The sequence below is a fragment of the Mastigoproctus giganteus genome, chromosome 2, assembly GCF_048544385.1.
Source record: "Mastigoproctus giganteus isolate SK-2022 chromosome 2, ASM4854438v1, whole genome shotgun sequence".
NCBI classification, from domain to species: Eukaryota; Metazoa; Arthropoda; class Arachnida; order Uropygi; family Thelyphonidae; genus Mastigoproctus; species Mastigoproctus giganteus.
In genome coordinates, this window is record NC_143576.1 from 11,881,561 (window position 1) to 11,899,829 (window position 18,269).

The window sequence follows — 18,269 nt, forward strand, 5'->3', positions numbered from 1 at the left end:
TCATATGGGCTTCCTTTGCCTTTTTTTTTTTTTTCTTAATAAACAGTTTATCCCCTAGTCCACCAGTGATTCTAAAGAAAAAAGTTCAGGTTACCCCCTCCACTTTGGGAGGGTTTCAGTCTCCCATGGGATTCAATTTTACTCTTGACTGATAACACTCATTGTATGTTTACTGAGCAAGCAACAATACAAATGTCGTTATGGCAAAGTACTTTTACTTGTAAATTTCATTGAATTTTGCGTGCTTCTCATGCAGGCTTTCTTTACCTTCACCTTTATTTCGGCGCCTCCGTAGCCAGGTGGGCAGAAGCAGCAGTGCGTAGCACACGCTTCTTGATTAGACCGAGGTTCAAGCCCGTGACCACGAAATATGGAGGATGCGGAAAGGTCAGGGAATGACCACCGCATATCCCCGGAGCAATATTGCTTTAGTTGCTAATGCTCCTAAAAACCAAATAACAAACAAATCTTTATTTCAAATTATGCATTTCTGAGTTCTGGCTTTCTAAAATAACTCCTTAGAAAAGACAATATTTGTATTTCTTTAGCAAAGTGCATGTCATTATTTTGATTTTTACAATTATTTACAGTTTTTCTTAGAAACCAACAAGCATAATTACAAATATTTGTAAAAGGTCAGTAGCTTAAATTTAACATCTTTAGTGATTTAAGTTTTGTCATCAGTTTAATTTCTGCAATGTTTGTTAACACATAAATTGTGTAATATATGTTAAATTTAAATTTCATAATCTTTCTAAAGTTCAAATTTTACTTAAATTATAGTTTCTACAAGATCCATTTACAAATACACGGAAAGGACAAAATTTGTGGGACACCTTGTTCCTTTGCGGGAATTTTGTAACTTTCATTCAGTAGCTTAAATTTAACATCTTTAGTGATTTAAGTTTTGTCATCAGTTTAATTTCTGCAATGTTTGTTAACACATAAATTGTGTAATATATGTTAAATTTAAATTTCATAATCTTTCTAAAGTTCAAATTTTACTTAAATTATAGTTTCTACAAGATCCATATACAAATACACGGAAAGGACAAAATTTGTGGGACACCTTGTTCCTGGATAATGTGACTCTGCCATCCCTCTTACTAGTGGATGAACCTGCCGCTTGGCAGTTATATAGGTACACTGCATCACTGCATTCACATAGACAGTAATTCAATGTCAGTATGGATAAACGTTGTGAGTTAACTGACTTTGAAAGAGGGATGATAGTGGGTGCCCAATGTATGGGTCACTCTATCGCGGAGGTAATACAGAAATTGCACTATCAGGAATACGCCATTTCTGGAATAACATCTCATCGTGGACATCACTGTAGGCAGAGAAAGGTAGTGGATGAACGTGACCGTCGACATCTGTCTTGCATTGTTTCAGCCAACTGGAGAGTTGACTGAAACAATTTGTGACAGTGGCACAAATCACTACCAACTTCAACGAGGGAGTTACCAGAAATGTCTCCGCCAAGACCATCAGGTGATCATTAGCCCCAATAGGTTATGGGAGCTACTGAACCATCAGAGTCCCGTTGCTAACACCTCTGCACAGGACTCTATGCCTCAACTGGGCATAAAAACATCGGCACTGGACCTTGGATGATTGAAGACTGGTCTCCTCATCCGATGAGTCCCGTTTCCAGTTATTTCGAGTAGACAGGAGGGTGTCCATCTGGCAGAAACCGCATGAAGCTATGCACCCGTCATGTCAACAAAGAACTGTTCAGACAGGTGGACTGTCGGTAATGATCTGGGGCATGTTCAACTGGTTTTCATGTTGGAACCTCTGGTATGTCTAGATGCATCTCTGAATGGTCTGGGTTACGTGTCCATCCTTGCAGACCATCTGCATCCCTTCATGGTTATCATACATCACAAGGCAATGGACTCTTCCAGCAGGACAATGTGCCTCTCCACAGAGCCATGGTGACTAGAACATAGTTTAAAGAGCATTCCACAGATTTTACCGCCATGGAATGGCCTTCCGATTCAACGGAGCACCCTGTGGAGCATCTTTGAGATGCTGTGGAAAGGTCTGTTCGAGCTTTGGGGCCCCCCACCCAGGAATGCAATGGAATTATGGACAGTGGTGCAGCGAGCATGGATGGAAATACCTGTGGAACACTTTTGTAAACTAGCCAACTCAATGCCTCGGTGTGTGACTAATCTTACCTGGGCAAAAGGTGGGCCTACCCATTACTAGGTAGGTATCCCATGATTTCTGTCCGCTTAGTATACAAAGTTCAGGGACATCGGGACTCAAACAAAACTGCCTGCGGGCATTTCGAATGTGAGTCACAACTTCTTCATTTGTATAGCCTGTGGCATGTATTCTATGGCCAGTCTAGTAGACAGACCTAGCTCATCTGGCAGTTCTTTTCTTTGCAACTGATGTAAGGAGTGTACCAATCTCAAATTACAACTTGGTGCATTACGAGAAGAATTTGAGTCACCGAAGAAATGAGTACTTGTCTTAGAAATAAATGTAATGGAGCTCGTCAGGGACTAAGTTATCTCCTGATCTGCCAGGTGATGCACCCCCGATTTGGGTCCCACAAAAGGATAGTGAAGTGCACATTTTTCTAGTTGAAGATGATCTAGTTTTATTAGGAACTGTATTGTCGGGGAAACATGTAACATTTTTTGTAATAAAGAAAGGTGGTCCAGAACCAGAGAGTTTTTACCAAGAGTAACAATTGATGATGTTACCAACAGATTGTCAGATTTTTAGAGAGGTAAAAAGAGAATTATTATTAATGTGGGGATTAACAATATTAAACATACATGACCTTGACCATCTGCTGGATATATATAGGACTATGCTGAAAAAATGCCACGAGTTAGGTCAGAATGTATGTGTCTGCAGTTCTTCCCAGAGATGATAAGAAGGATCATATGCTAAAAGCCTTGTGGATTAACTTGAGACTTGAGGGACTCTGCAAGGCTCTAGGAGGAAAATTTTGATCAGTGTGGCCTGCATCTGTAAGTAGGAGGAATCTATTTTGTAGAGATGGTATTCATTTGAGCAAAGATGATGCAAGAATTTTTGCTAGTATCATTAAGGATACCATAAGGTTTCAGGGAAAATGCTAATTGGGGAGGGGGAGAAGGTTAATTTAGATCCACGTTCATCTGGTGATATGGGTCAAAGTAATGCTTGCACTCCTCATGAATTCTTATTTATTGCCACAACAGCCAATGTTGATAAGATATTCTGAGGATAGCAATGTTTCAAATGAGGGGGAAGATAAATCTTAGAATACAAACTTGAATAACTTCAAGGGATGATGCCAGGTTAGTAAACTATAGAAGATTACTTAGTCTCAGTAATGTTAGGAGCGTGTCAATAAAATGCTGAATTTGAACTCCTCGTGAAGGACAACTAATGCTGATATAATAGGGCTGGCTAACAGAGACATGGTGCCACCTGGAAATTGGCGATGACGATTTCAAGTATAGTATGTATTTAGGAAAGATAGAAGGGATGGAAGGGTCATGCTTCTTATCAAAAGCAGCCTGAGCATGAAATGAGCTTTTGCTGAGTCTGAAGTTATGTCTGCTAGCATAAAGTCTGTGTGGTGTGAGTTAGTTGGAAGGAAAGGAATAGTGAGAGTGGCAGTAGAATATGACGAGAGTCTTTACATGCAGATGGAATTGGCAAGCATTGTGAATGTCTTATTATGGGTGACTTTAATATGCACCAGATTGATTGAAATAAGTGGGAAGGAAACCCGCCATGGGGAAAATTTTTTTTTAAAATAAACTAGATGATTATTATTTGTACCAGCATGTTAGAGAAAGTACTAGGGGTGAGAATATTCTTGACCTCATCATTACAAACAAATCAGATGACATCACAGAGCTTAAAGTACATGAACCATTGTCAGGAAGTGATCATGCAATCATCAGTTGGAAGATGAAGAAAGATGTTGCAGTATTTAAAGGTAAAGGCATGGGTTTTAACTTTAGAAGAGCGGACTTTGCCAGTTTAAGGCACTATATGGCATTTGTAAATTGTGTGGATTGGTGAGGGATGGTAAATAAATTTGAATTATGGAATACTTTTAAAGCAAAAATTACAGAAGCTTGAATGCATACATACCTTTAAGAAAATATTGCAGGAGGAGGATGCCAAAATGGATGATTGCTGAGGTGGCTGGTGAAATAGAGTGGAAAAAGATAGCATGGGACAGTTGCAGAGTGATGAATATGAAAAGTAGTGAAGCCTACAACAGCTATAAGTTGGTCTGTAATAGTACTACGAATAAGGTCAGGGATCCTGAGGCTGCATATGAGAAAGCAAAGAATGGGGATAAGGAATTTTTCATATATGTGAATACAATGAAGAAGAAAGCTAATCAGATCAGACCTTTGTGCACTACATGTGGGAAAGGTCGTAGATAACCTGGTTGATGTTACGGATGAAATTGAATAGGCACTTTGCATCGGTTTTTACTGATGAAAGGCCTTTCATGCTGAGAAGAGGCTGTGCCATTGAGGTTGAGCTATATGAAATTAGTGATGTCATAATTACAGATGATTGTTTTTTAGAAAAACTTTTGAGCATAAAGACAAATAAGGCTCCCGAAGTTCATGACATATACACTGTAGTTTTGAGGGGGAGTGCTAGAGAGTGTATTGAACTATTGAGGTTAATTATAAGGGCATCTTTGGACTCAGGGGAGATTCCTATGGATTGGAGAAGTGCCAGTGTACTGCCAATATATAAAAGCAGTTTTAAGAATGAAGTTGGTAACTACAGACCGGTTAATTTTGACTTCATTGTAGGGATAAAAAAAATCTTAAGGCTAAGGTAAAGAAAGCCTGCACGAGAAGCATGCAAAAGTTTTGAGGAAATTTACTGGTAAAAGTACTTTGCCATAACGGCATTTGTATTGTTGCTCGCTCGGTAAACAAACAGTAGATCAGTCTGGAGTAGAAGTTGAATCCCACCCGAAGTGTGTGTGTGTGGGGGGGGGGGTGTAACCTGACCTTTTTTCTTTAAAATCACTAATTGAATCACAAACAGAGTCATATTGGAAGTTCTGGTGTCTTAAAAAAAGTTTGTAACGTAGTTTCACCGGTAAACTTTTTCGAAGTTTGCCGTGCTTCTTGTGTGGGCTTCCTTTGCCTTTTTTTTTCTTAATAAACAATTTATCCACTAGTTCACTAGTGATTCTAAAGAAAAAAGGTCAGGTTACCCCCTCCACTTTGCAAGGATTTCAATCTACCATGGGTTCAATTTCTACTCCTGACCGATAACACCCACTGTCTGTTTATCGAGCGAGCCACAATACAAATGCCGTTAAGGCAAAGTACTTTTACCGGTAAATTTCATCAAACTTTTGCATGCTTCTCGTGCAGGCTTTATTAAGAGTAAAATCCAGGGACATTCAGCAGATAGATATGACATTCTGAAGAACACACAACATGGCTTTTTTAAGGGAAAATCAAGCTTATCTAACTTAGTAGGCTATTTTGACAGAGTTACTCATGAGCTGGATTTAGGAAACAATTTCGACATGCTGACCGGGCTAGCCGGGTGGGTAAAGTGCCTGCCTGGCAACCCAAAGGTCGCGGGTTCGATTCCCGCCTCGGGCTTGGATCAAAGTACTGCAAAAACCTTGGGAGGTGCATTATGGCCACAGAAGCCGATGCACCAAAAAAAAAAAAAAAAAAAATTGCTGGGTGGGTAAAGTGCCTGCCTGGCAACCCAAAGGTCGCGGGTTCGAATCCCGCCTCGGGCTTGGATCAGAGTACTGCAAAAACCTTGGGAGGTGCATTATGGCCACAGAAGCCGATGTGCCAACAGCTAACAAAAAAAAATTTCAACATACTTTATTTGGATTTTAGCATAGCACATGACTCAGTCCCTCATGAGAGCTTACTATATAAACTTGAATAGGTTAGGATTACTGGTAAGATTTAAGATGGATTGCTTGGTGGCTGCAGGGCAGAAAGCAGAGGATTGTGATTAATGGATGGATATTCTTTAGATTGGTGTAATGTCAGGAGTGGGGTCCATCAAGGATTGGTTCTTGAACCAGTGTTGTTTCTTATTTTCATAAATGAATCAATGGAGGGATAGAAGGCAAGATGTCAAAATTTTCAGATGATGTAAAGATTGGCAGGGTCATTAATGATCAGTGCCAAGTGCTCCATCAGGATGACTTGAACAGACTTCAAAGATGGTCAGAGAAGTGGCAGCTATGTTTTAATGCTGTTAAATGCAAGGTCTTACACTTGGGGAATGGCAACCCAGAAATAAATTATACACTTGGTGGGGTTGAATTAAAAAGAGTGGAGGAGGAAAGGGATCTGGGAGTTAAAATATGGATAGATATGAAGTTTTCTGAATAGTGTAAACAGGCAGCCAGATAAGCTCATGGTGTCCTATTGATGAATTATCGAACGTTATCCTGTAGAGATTGGGAGGTCATGAACCTACTGTATATGGCAATTGTAAGACCACATTTGGAATACTGTGTTCAGGTATTGAGACCTCATCTGAAAAAAGACATTGAGTGAAAAGGTCCAAAGATGAGCAACTCGAATGGTGAGATCATCAAAAGAATGACTGTATAACAAAAGACTCCATTTGAGGAAAGCCTCTGATTATGTGGGCTACAGAGCTTGGCAACCAAACACCTCAGAGGCAACCTGATTGTGGTTTATAAGGCTCTGAGAGGGATTAATAAAATGAATTAAGGTGGAATGCTCATCATTATAAAGAATTCCAAAACTAGAGGTCATAAATTAAAATTACAGGGTTTGAGGTTTAGATTAGATTGTAGAGTTTTTGTTTAGCCAGGGAGTCGTTGATTGCTGGAACAAGTTGCCCTTGCAGGTGGTTGAGTGTGACAGTTTTTGAATAAATTGAAAGATGAACTGGATAGTTAGCTGTTTGAGGAGGAAAGCAAAGCATATAATTTGTATTTATTTATTTTTTTTTTCTTTTTTGTAAGTGCAGCTAAAACCTGTGGCTTACTTGTACTATATGGTGAATACTATGGCACCTAGTAATTTCTTCAGTAGTGTTTATATGAATTTTTTGTCTTTATATGTGATACATTTAAAATTGTTTTTATATAATATTATTTAGTTATTTGGTCCTATATATAAACAAATGGAGGGATTCACAGAATAAAAGAGTAACAATAGCTGCATTCTGAGGTGAAAACAATTCTTGCACTGCTTCTATTGTAATGAGCAGCAGCCTAGAGAGCAAGTTGCTGGGGATTTCAAGAGCTGTTGGGAGACATCATGGAACAAGTAAATACGTGGGTTGTGTTAGGGTAACTAAGAATAAGAACGGGTGCTTGTATACTTACATGTACACCAATGATAGGAGTATAGTAAATATAGTATAGTAACAATAGCTGCATTCTGAGGTGAAAACAATTCTTGCACTGCTTCTATTGTAATGAGCAGCAGCCTAGAGAGCAAGTTGCTGGGGATTTCAAGAGCTGTTGGGAGACATCATGGAACAAGTAAATACGTGGGTTGTGTTAGGGTAACTAAGAATAAGAACGGGTGCTTGTATACTTACATGTACACCAATGATAGGAGTATAGTAAATAAATTCGATGAATTTGAAGTGCTGGTCAAGACATCAAAAGCGTAAATTGTTGAGATATCAGAAATGTGGTGTCACACGGATATAAAGAATGCAGAATTGGAATTTGGGGAGTACAATGTGTACAGAAAAGATAGACAGGATAGGAAGGTTGTTGTTGTTGTTATTTGGTTTTTAGGAGCATTAGCAACTAAGGCCATATTGCTCCGGGATATGCGGTGGTCATTCCCTGAATGACCTTTCCGCATCCTTCGTATTTGGTGGTGACGGGCTCGAACCCCGGTCTAATCAAGAAGCGTGTGCTACGCACTGCTGCTCCTTCCCACCTGGCTACGGAGGCGCCAGGATAGGAAGGGAGCAGGGGGTTATGCTGTTAGTTAAGAAATATAAAATCTAATGCAGTGCATCTGGTTGACATGGGTGGACAGTGCAATGTTGAGTCAGTTTGGTGTGGCACTGGAAAAGCAGAAATGAGAGTAGGAGTCTGTTATAGCAGTAGTTCCCAAACTGGGGTCTGCAGATCCCTGGCGGTCCATAGAACAGTTCCAGGGGGTCTGCAAAACGACCCTCTGGAACTGGTCAAATTATTCATTCTATGTATAGCAAATTGATGATAAATAAAGTTATTATTATATATATTTATGTAAAAATAAGAATAAAAGCAGCTCTTGAGTTGTTTTAAACATAAAACTTTGAATTTTCTTTTCAGAAAACCCAGTGTTCTCTCTCTCTCTCTCTCTCTCTCACTCACTCACTCACTCACTCACACACACACACACACACACACACACACACACACACACACACACACACACACACACACACACACACACACACGTGCCTCTGTAGCCAGGTGGGTAGGAGCAGCAGGGCGTAGCACACGCTTCTTGATTAGACCGGGGTTCGAGCCTGTGATCACCAAATATGGAGGTTGCCGAAAGGTCAGGGAATGACCACCGCATATCCCCAGAGCAATGTGGCCTTAGTTGCTAATGCTCCTAAAAAAAAAAAAACCAAATAACACACACACACAAAAATATGCATATATGTTTCTGTGAATCAGAGCTGTAATACTCAATACGTTCTACATTGATATTAATATTTGTAAAATAATAAGAGGAATTTATCTCAATATAGTACGTAGAACACTTCCGTATGATACTCTCCAGAAATTAAAACAAAAAAATCGAAAACTTACATTAGAGTAAAAAATAAATAATTAAAAACCAATTTAACACAATTAAAATCAATTTAACGCAATTAAAAATCTAACGGAATCTAAAGAAAATATTCAAAACGATTTCATTAGATCCTTTTTAATTTTTAATTGCGTTAAATTGATTTTTAATTGTGTTAAACTGATTTGAATTGTGTTAAATTGGTTTTTAATTATTTATTTTTTACTCTAATGTAAGTTTTTGATTTTTTCGTTTTAATTTCTGGAGAGTATCATACGGAAGTGTTCTACGTACTATATTGAAGTAAACTCCTCTTATTATTTTACAAATATATGTTTCTGTGTGCAGATTGTGAACTTTTTTAATTTTTGAATAACTTTTTTTCATTTTTTAAGGGGTCCGTAGATTTTTGTAGTTTGAGAACCACTGTGTTATAGGCTTAATGACTCTGATGAGTAAAACGAACAACTGTACAGAGAAATAGAGTGGACCAATAAATCAGAATGTCTTATAATGGGGGATTTAACTTTCCAGATATTGACTGGAACTTGTGGGTTGGTCACTCGCACACCAGCAAAGACCTTTTTTGGATTCATTGGATGATTGTTATAGCAGCATGTTCGAAAAGCAACCAGAGGGAGTAATACTCTTGATCTGATTATTAGCAGTGATTAGAACCAGTTGTAGTTTGTGTGATTTTTTTTTTTTTTTTTTTTTTCAGGTAATGGAAAAATCTGATTATTGTGTCATTATAGGCTAACTGCAGAAGGGTTTAATGCCTAAAGAAATCCATGATGATATTGATATGTTGAATACTTTGGGTGCATCTGCCCTACCCATTTGTCATGGTGAAAAAATGGTGAGCAGAGTTCAAAAAAGAACATGGAGGATGGGGGGGAGAAAAGAAATATCATTGGTGATCAACATAGTAAGTAACCAGTAACGTTGGCCTCCGTAGCCAAGTGGTCAGGAGCGGGAGTGCAGTAGCACATGCTCTTTGAGTAGACTGGGGTTCAAGCCCCTGACTGCTGAATACGGTCGATCTGCCAACCCGCACTGGACCAGCGTGGCAGATTATGGTCCATTTCCCTCAGCATGAATTGTTGAGGAGGCTTCCATCCTGTAGTGGGTTGATAATGGCTGCACTTTACTTTAACTGTTGGCTGTGAAGAAAACATTAATGTAATACATGATATGGTGATGGCAGATTGGTGATTATCAGTTCATGAATTAGTGCAAGCTATATGTAACTTATGTGACTAAGTGAAAAAAGATTCTGACAATGGAATTGGATTTATCAAGGGTTTCCATAAAACGGGTCCTGCAGCTTCTTACATCTGATCACAAATGTAATCAGTGCAAAACTTCCTTGGAATTGTTGGCACCTTACAAGGCAGATCGAAAAATTTTCGCAAGATTTTTATGCATGGATAAGATACGGATCCATCACTATCAGTGTGAGTCAAAGTAGCAGTTCCAAACAATAGAAAGTTCAGTGTTCACTGCCTCCAAAGAAGGCAAAAACAGTTGTGTAATTTTTTCAGCAGGATAGGTGATAATAGCAATCTCCTGGGATTCCAAAGGATAATAATGGTGGACTCTATTCCAACAGGTCAAACTGTGAGAGGAATATGCTACAATTATATCAGTTACAGTATGCTATCATGTATAAAGGAAAAGGACTGCTAATATAAGGTGTTTTATTTCATCAAAGAAATGTTCCCACTCATGCATCAGCAGTCACAATTGACTGAAATACATAATCTTGGGTGTATAATTTCATCAAAGAAATGTTCCCACTCATGCATCAGCAGTCACAATTGACTGAAATACATAATCTTGGGTGTAAAATGCTGCCATACCCACATTATTTGTGGATTTATTTCAGCAGACCTCTTTTTTTTGTTTGCTAAATTTAAATTCCACTTGACTGGCCAGAAATTCAAAACAAATGAAGATGCTATATCAGCTTTTAAGCATTTTTACCCTACAAGAGTGGATAACTGCATTGCAGCACCATTGGAACAACCAATATATGAAGCTTTTCGGAGACTGTTGAAAAATAATACAAAATGACTATGGAGGCAGTCCACTGCTTTGTAGTGAGGTTATGAACTTTTCAATCTCCCTCCCCTTCATATTGAGTGACTGAAGTTGAAGCTAATTGTTTTTGAAGCATACCAGAAAGTCTGCCTGTCATTTTGATGAGGAAAGGTTTCTATTTTTGGAATTCTGAAATTTTTATTTTTTTAAAAAAACTGGCTCCCAAAGTGTTACTTGAAAGCTAAGAGAATATTCATGATACCTTAAATTTAACATTTTTCCTTTCTTTTAAAGATTTTCTTTTATTTGAAATCAAAGATAAAATCAAAATACTAACTGTTTATCTTTAATTGTTTAAACATAGGACAAGTTATTGTACTGTAATATGCATTGAATTTATTAATAATTTTTTGTTTACTTTGTTATAGTTCATATTTTTATTAACTGTATTTCTGATATCTAATAGAAATTGTACTTTGCAAGTAAACAGTATGCATTCTCTTTTTCAAAGAATTCTAAAATTAAAAGGATGCAAGTTTATGCAGTGATTTTTATTTATTGCTTTTCAGAAATACCTAATCGTGCTCTACAGAGTGAAGCACTTTCTCTACTCATCCAGTTACTTCCTTCACACAACAGGGATACTCTTTGGGCTCTTCTTGAGTTCTTGTCCCATGTTGCTCATAATGCAGATGATAGGAAGAGCCGATCAGGAGGCTGGGTTGGTAATGCACATAATTTGTTAATTTAATTTTCTTTTCTATTTCATAAATAATTTTTATTTTTTCAATAAATTTAGTTTAGTGCTTATTTAAATTAAATGTCTCTATATTCTACTAACACTAATCCTAAGTTATGTATACATGTGTAATTCACACAAATAAAATATCTAAGAAATAATGTTTTTTATTTTTTTGATCTAAATTCAGTGTGGTGTATTAATTAAAAAAAAAAGAAGAGTTTAAATTAAGAGTGAAGTATTGCACTTAGTATTAATAAAAGAAAACTGATGCAAGGAAGCCAAGCTCATTTAGTATCAGCCTTTAAAAATGTGCTGCACAGTGGGGTGAATTTCTATGCATTTTGGGTATAAGAGAATACATCCATAATGGCAACACCTCCAGACAGAATCACAGGATACAGTGATTCCAGAATCATATGATTCTGGGGTCATTGTATAATGTAATTCTGTAGAAAGTTTTTTTCTGGTGCCAAGATGGCAGAAACAGCAAATCTGCAGCTCATTCATATGTAATAGAAACAAAGCAGTATAACATTGATTTCATAGTTTAGGGATTATTTTTTTAGGAATTGCAAGGTGCTGCTTGATATGTATGTGTAACATATATCAAGGAGGGGGGTTACTAGCTGTTCTAGAACAACCATTGTAAATTAAGTACATTTATTTGTTAGCCTGATGGCAGGTGTGTGGAATAGGACAGATTTTTCATACTGGGATTTTAAAGTTGATGTGTTTGCATGTAGTAGTATACACGATACCATTTTGCTGAGCTAATCTCCAGACTGATTTGTGAGGTCTTCTTAATACTCCTGAAACCTCATTAAATTTTTCTCCCATTAAGGCTGTTGGTCTGCCAGATGTTGCATCATCCTAAACTGAATCTATTTTGTTTGTTATTTGGTTTTTAGGAGCATTAGCAACTAAGGCCATATTGCTCCAGGGATATGCGGTGGTCATTCCCTGACCTTTCCGCATCCTCCATATTTGGTGGTCATGGGCTCGAACCCCGGTCTAATCAAGAAGCATGTGCTACGCACTGCCACTCTTGCCCACCTGGCTATGGAGGCACCCTGAATCTATTGAATGGAACTTTGTTGTTAACTGCCTTACACTGTTACAATGTGGAATATCACTGTTAGGAAACTGACAAACTCACACTTTACCTTTTCAATATATTTATCTCCATTATTATACACTTTTTCCACCAAAAACATTCATGTCTCAACTGGCAAAAGCATAGCCAACTGATCTGAATCACATTTTGATAACAGCTACTCTGAAAAAATAGAAGACAAATCCTAAGCAGGCAAGAAGGGGAGGGATAAGTGGATGGGAGTGAAGGTAGTTTACTACATCTATTTGTTGGGGTTCTGCATTGCAAGTTCTACATTGCACTCAATGTTGGATCTACCTTTCACAGCACATATGCCATTTATAGAAGTGTATAATGAATTTATGTTTACTGTGTGCCTGAGTGTGTTGTCTCAATTTGGGACAACACACTCTGGGGGTGAACATAATGCCACTATACACTTCTATTAATGACGTGTGCTGTGAAAAGTAGATCCATTATTGATTGTGACGTTGAAGCTCAAGTACAGGGATTTGTTCCATCCACTGGTTGTATTGCATGGAACTAATTTATTGTCTTACATTGTTCTTCTGGACAATTCTGGACTTTGCACTGTGGAAACTTGATGGAAACTGCTCTTACACAATCCAACATAACAGTGTTACACGTCATGAAACTAGGATTGTGAACATCCAGTTTGAAGAGAATAACATCAGACCATTGCAGTGGCCAGCACAGAATCTCAGTTCAACTCAGTTAAACATTTTTGGTTTTGCTTTAGTTTTGTTTCAGTTAAGCTTTGCTATTATTCTCATTAAGTCAAACATCTTTGGTTTGAATTGGAATGCAGAATTTGGCAAAGCCACAGCCTTTCTTAGGCAAGCTCATAACACATTGAAGTAGTCAATAGAGCTAAAGTTGGGCCAACACACTATTAATTTCTTTCAATAAATGCACATTTTTTTTTCATAATTACAATTACAAGTGTTCCATGACTTTAGATAGATGTCTATATATGCATGTGGATTATTTGAGTAGAATACCAGAATCATTATTCAGTCTGCTAATTAAACATTCTGTCAAAGTTTAGGTAAAGTGAAATGTATGTAGATTGTGAATGTGTTCAGAGGTGAACATGAGTGTTGTGTAGGCTGATTCCTTATAACAAGCAAAATTTTTCAGAAAACTTTCACTTAGCTTATCCATTGTTACTGTGAAGTGCAATAATCATAAATGCAGTGTAGTTTGTGTTAAACATTGATATCATATTTGAATCTGGTTTATGCTCAAATCCAACAAGTCATTACTGTATGGCCTGACTAATTTTTATAACTTTTTGTTAGGTGTATATTTTAACCCTCTAGTGGGTACAGCAAAAAAAAAAAAAAAAATTTTTTTTAAAATTAACATTATACAAATTACTAATTTACATTATACACCAATTAACTTTTTTTAGGATAAAAGCAGGACTTCAAAGGAATGAGTTCATACGAGCTTGTTTCTTTAAATCAGTTCCTTTCAGGTAAACTTTAAGCTGGAATGGATTTGCTTCTTTACAAAGAAATTAGTTTCAAACTAAGTTCCTTTCCCTAGCCCTATGGTGCAAAGAAGCCTATTCTTACAGTGCACAAATGGGAGAGGGGAAACAGACTATTGTATCTTTTGCTCCTCACATAGATACCAGTCCAAGTCACCTCAAATTTCCTCAAACTGTCAGCCTCAACTACTCAAGGAAGTTATTTATTCCAGTAACCAAAGCAAAGCATTGGCTCTTTTAATCAATAAAAGTAAATTTCCTACAATTTACATATAACTATTGTCCCTTAATTTGAATTTATGATTCTTCATTTCAGTATCATTTATAATTATGAAAAGTTTACTTTCATTCAGTTGTATTATTTCCCCTCTCAGATTCTCATAAGCCTCAGATCCTAAGATACCTAGTTACTGAGCTCCACGATTCACGCAGATGAAGTTCTCTGCACTGCACAGAACTGCATGTTTAAAAAAAAAAAAGAAGCTTGTTTATACTCTTGCATGATGACTAGGTCAAAAGAGTTTACAGTTAATTATTTTGACAATAAATCCAATCATTCTTCAAACAGGCCTCTGGGGTTGGGTAATTTCATATTGTGATTTTAAATGTTTCTCACCAACCACTTATAATATAAAATAAAATATGGAAACTGGAATTTTGAAAACTATGTGTTTACTACTATATATTTAGAATTAAAATAACTTTACAACTAAAAAGGATAAAATACATAAAATATATATGTATACATTGAATAAAATACCGGGTTAAGAGCAATAAAACCGACCGTAGCTTTCGAAGGCTCCTGCCTTCTTCCTCAGCAGTAGCTTCCTTGTACTGCAGTGCATCTTAAGTACCAGCAGGTTTACGGTCTAAATCACGTATTTCATCGCCACATGTTCTATTCTCCTATGTAGAACATACGTAGTTCTCCTATGTAGAACGCAGTGCAGACGGGCTGCAAGAGTAGCTCATGGTGTCTTGTCAATGATATACAGGAATTTTTCTAGCAGGGATAAGGAGGTGATTATTCCCTTGTATAAGGCAATGGTCAGGCCACACCTTGAGTACTGTTTGGTTTGGTTTTGGTTTTTTTTTTTTTAGGAGCATTAGCAACTAAGGCCATATTGCTCCGGGATATGCGGTGGTCATTTCCTGACCTTTCCGCATCCTCCATATTTGGTGGCGATGGGCTCGAACCCCGGTCTAATCAAGAAGCGTGTGCTATGCACTGCTGCTCCTTCCCACCTGGCTACGGAGGCGCCCCTTGAGTACTGTATACAGGATGTAGAGCTGCTGGAACGAGTACAGAGAAGGGCAACAAGATTAGTGAATGGAACAAAGGGTTGCTCTTATGAAGAAAGGCTTAAGTTTTGCAAATTACAGTGTCTGGAGACTAGGCACCGGCGAGGTGATCTAATAGAGGTGTATAAAGCTTTGAATGGTTTGAGCATGCTCATTACTGATGGAATTCCTCCTCTTGCTCAGAATAATCACCTGAGAGGGCATAAATTCAAATTGAGGAAAGACAGATGTAGGATAGATGTCTGGAAATTTGTCTTTAGCCAGCGGGTGGTTGGTTGGTGGAACAGACTTCCATCCCTTGTTGTGGAAGTTGATAGCCTAAATAAATTTAAGGCTCAGCTGGACAGGTATTTCGAACGAATGGGAGGGGTTAAATGGAAGTGGTATTTTTTTTTTTTTTGGCTGTTGCTGCATAAGCTTGCTTTCTTGCATCATATGCCTCTACTAATGCTAATGTACTGGGACCGGAAGCTACAGTTGGTTTTATTGCTCTTAACCTGGTATTTTAATGTATTTTATTCGATGTATATATATATTTTATGTATTTTATCCTTTTTAGTTGTAAAGTTATTTTAATTCTAAATATATAGTAGTAAACACATAGTTTTAAAAATTCCAGTTTCCATGTTTTATTTTATTTTATAAGTGGTTGGTGAGAAACATTTAAAATCACAATATAAATCCAATCATTAATTGTATTTAGCAAGAATGTGGACTTGAACTACAGTTGACTCAAATGCATGTACGTTATTTCATTTTTGTGCTTGGTCACTAAGCTTTGTTGGGCTGACACCTAGTTTGGAAGTTATTTTGAAGTTTGAAGTGCAATAACAAATCTTGCCTTTTTTTTGAGCATTAACCCTTTCCATATATGTATGTATATATTTTTTTGAAGATTTTTTTTATTGCCCCTTAATTTGAATATATATATAAAAATAACTATGTTATCCTCATGTAGATAACTGTTCAGCTGGCCTTTGAATTTCCTCAACTTGCCAGCCTGAACTATCTTATTTCCGTAATTAATAACTCACTGGTGTTAAAGGTTGTCTGTATATCTACAGATTCTTTTGAAACCTCAACAAGATGTGCTGCCATCTGTTAGCTGTGTTTACAAATAAGAGTAGCCAATGATAGTTTCAAACATTTACATTGGGGGGGGGGAGCATAGTCTTTCAACAAGGTTTGAGACCGTGGGCTTACTCAAGCTGAAATTGGAGAAACGTTTTTGAATTGCAATCAGAAGTTGATGATAGTGAATAAAATAATGCAATAATATCCTCTATATAAATGTAGAGAATATTATTGTAAATAAAAAAACATAAGTAATGATGATTTTTTTTTTTTTTTATATTGTGGCAGTTATTCTACTCTTATGAGTAATGCTTTTTGTGTTTCATATTCTTTTCGTATTCACAGAGTTCACGAAAGATGGTTACAAAACATTAAAACTTGCTAAATTCAGTGTTGAGCCTAACTTGCAACTCTTAGCTTTAACAGCAGAAGCGGATTAAGGTCGATTGAGGCCCCGGGCGCAGAAAAAATATTGGGCCCCTTAAAAAAAAGAGAGATAGGGAAAATAAAAATACATGTTAACCATTTTTTTAAATAAATAAAAAATATTATGTACTATTCATGTTTTATTTCCAATAAAACTGGAATATAATATATGTATTATATTATATTCGCGTCTTTTTTCAGCCCCTGATAGATGTCGTTTCATTTTTCTAGCTAACTTGGTGTCATTAGAAAAAGTGTAAAGTTGGGGTTTTGAGGGGCCCTTCAGAAGTCGGGGCCCAGGGCGCGCGCCCGGTGCAACCGCCGTTAAATCCGCCTCTGTTTAACAGTTGATAATTCATCTGTCAAAGTTGATAGGCCCCTTACCATTTATGGCATTTACACATCAGAACAATTAGGTGACCATTGTACAATGTAATGGACAGTCTGCCATATCAATATCCATTGTGGTTGCAATGACAGCACACATTCGCAGACTGATATGCAAAGTAAGGTCTACAACAAATACAGGAAGAACATGCCAATTTAGGCATGATCATTTCATTAAATACTCAACCTTGTTGGAGATACATCTCATTGACAAATCATTTGAAAATGCCATCTCAGATGGATTTGCATGAGTCTACTGCTGAAGCAATAAATTAGCAGTTATAGGACATAGTAAAGATATCACAAAGTTTCAAAAGGGCATGATTGTGGGAGGTTGGGCGCTTCCAGATCGGAAATGGCAAGTCTTGTTGGTTGCTCATTGACCACTGTGGTTAAGGTATACAAAGAATGGTGTTGAATGGATGAAACCACCTCCTGCTGCTAGACCTGTAATGGATTATTCAAGGTGGATGTTTGTAGTGAGCGAAGGGTGCAATGCGTTGTATTGATTCAATGGCAGGTCACTGTGTGATATTTGACATTTCAATACAATATGGGGAACAATATCCCAAATGATGATGCACTGCACACTCAGATGTATGAGGTTCTTTCCTCAGCAGACAACCCAAGAGACACCCCTCTCCTCACTGCCAATGCGAATGCTATGGTGTCAACAATGCACTGGGTGGACACTGGAAACGTGTGCTAGTTGGATGGGTCCAAATACCTGGTGCAACACACCAATGGACACCTTTATGTGTGGCACAAGCAACACAAGTCCACCCATTGTGCATGGTGCCCACTATTTAGACAGGTGGCAGTGGTTGCTTGATATAGAGCATGTTTTTCTGGCAAGAACTAGGACCCCTAGTGCTTATGGACCAGTGTTTCACTGGTGAGGTCTACTGGCACCTCTTA

At 37.5% G+C, this 18,269-nt stretch overlaps 1 protein-coding gene across 2 annotated transcripts in view; it reads left to right on the plus strand.

Moving 5' to 3' along the window:
- RhoGAP102A (Rho GTPase activating protein at 102A) overlaps nucleotides 1–18,269 on the plus strand; it is a 284,922-nt gene that overhangs the window by 175,696 nt on the left and 90,957 nt on the right. For both annotated transcript variants that reach the window (XM_090388211.1, XM_090388210.1), the window contains one exon: nucleotides 11,381–11,532. In XM_090388211.1, coding sequence (XP_090244337.1) covers nucleotides 11,381–11,532 — 152 coding nt within the window. The remainder of the gene's footprint in view (nucleotides 1–11,380; nucleotides 11,533–18,269) is intronic.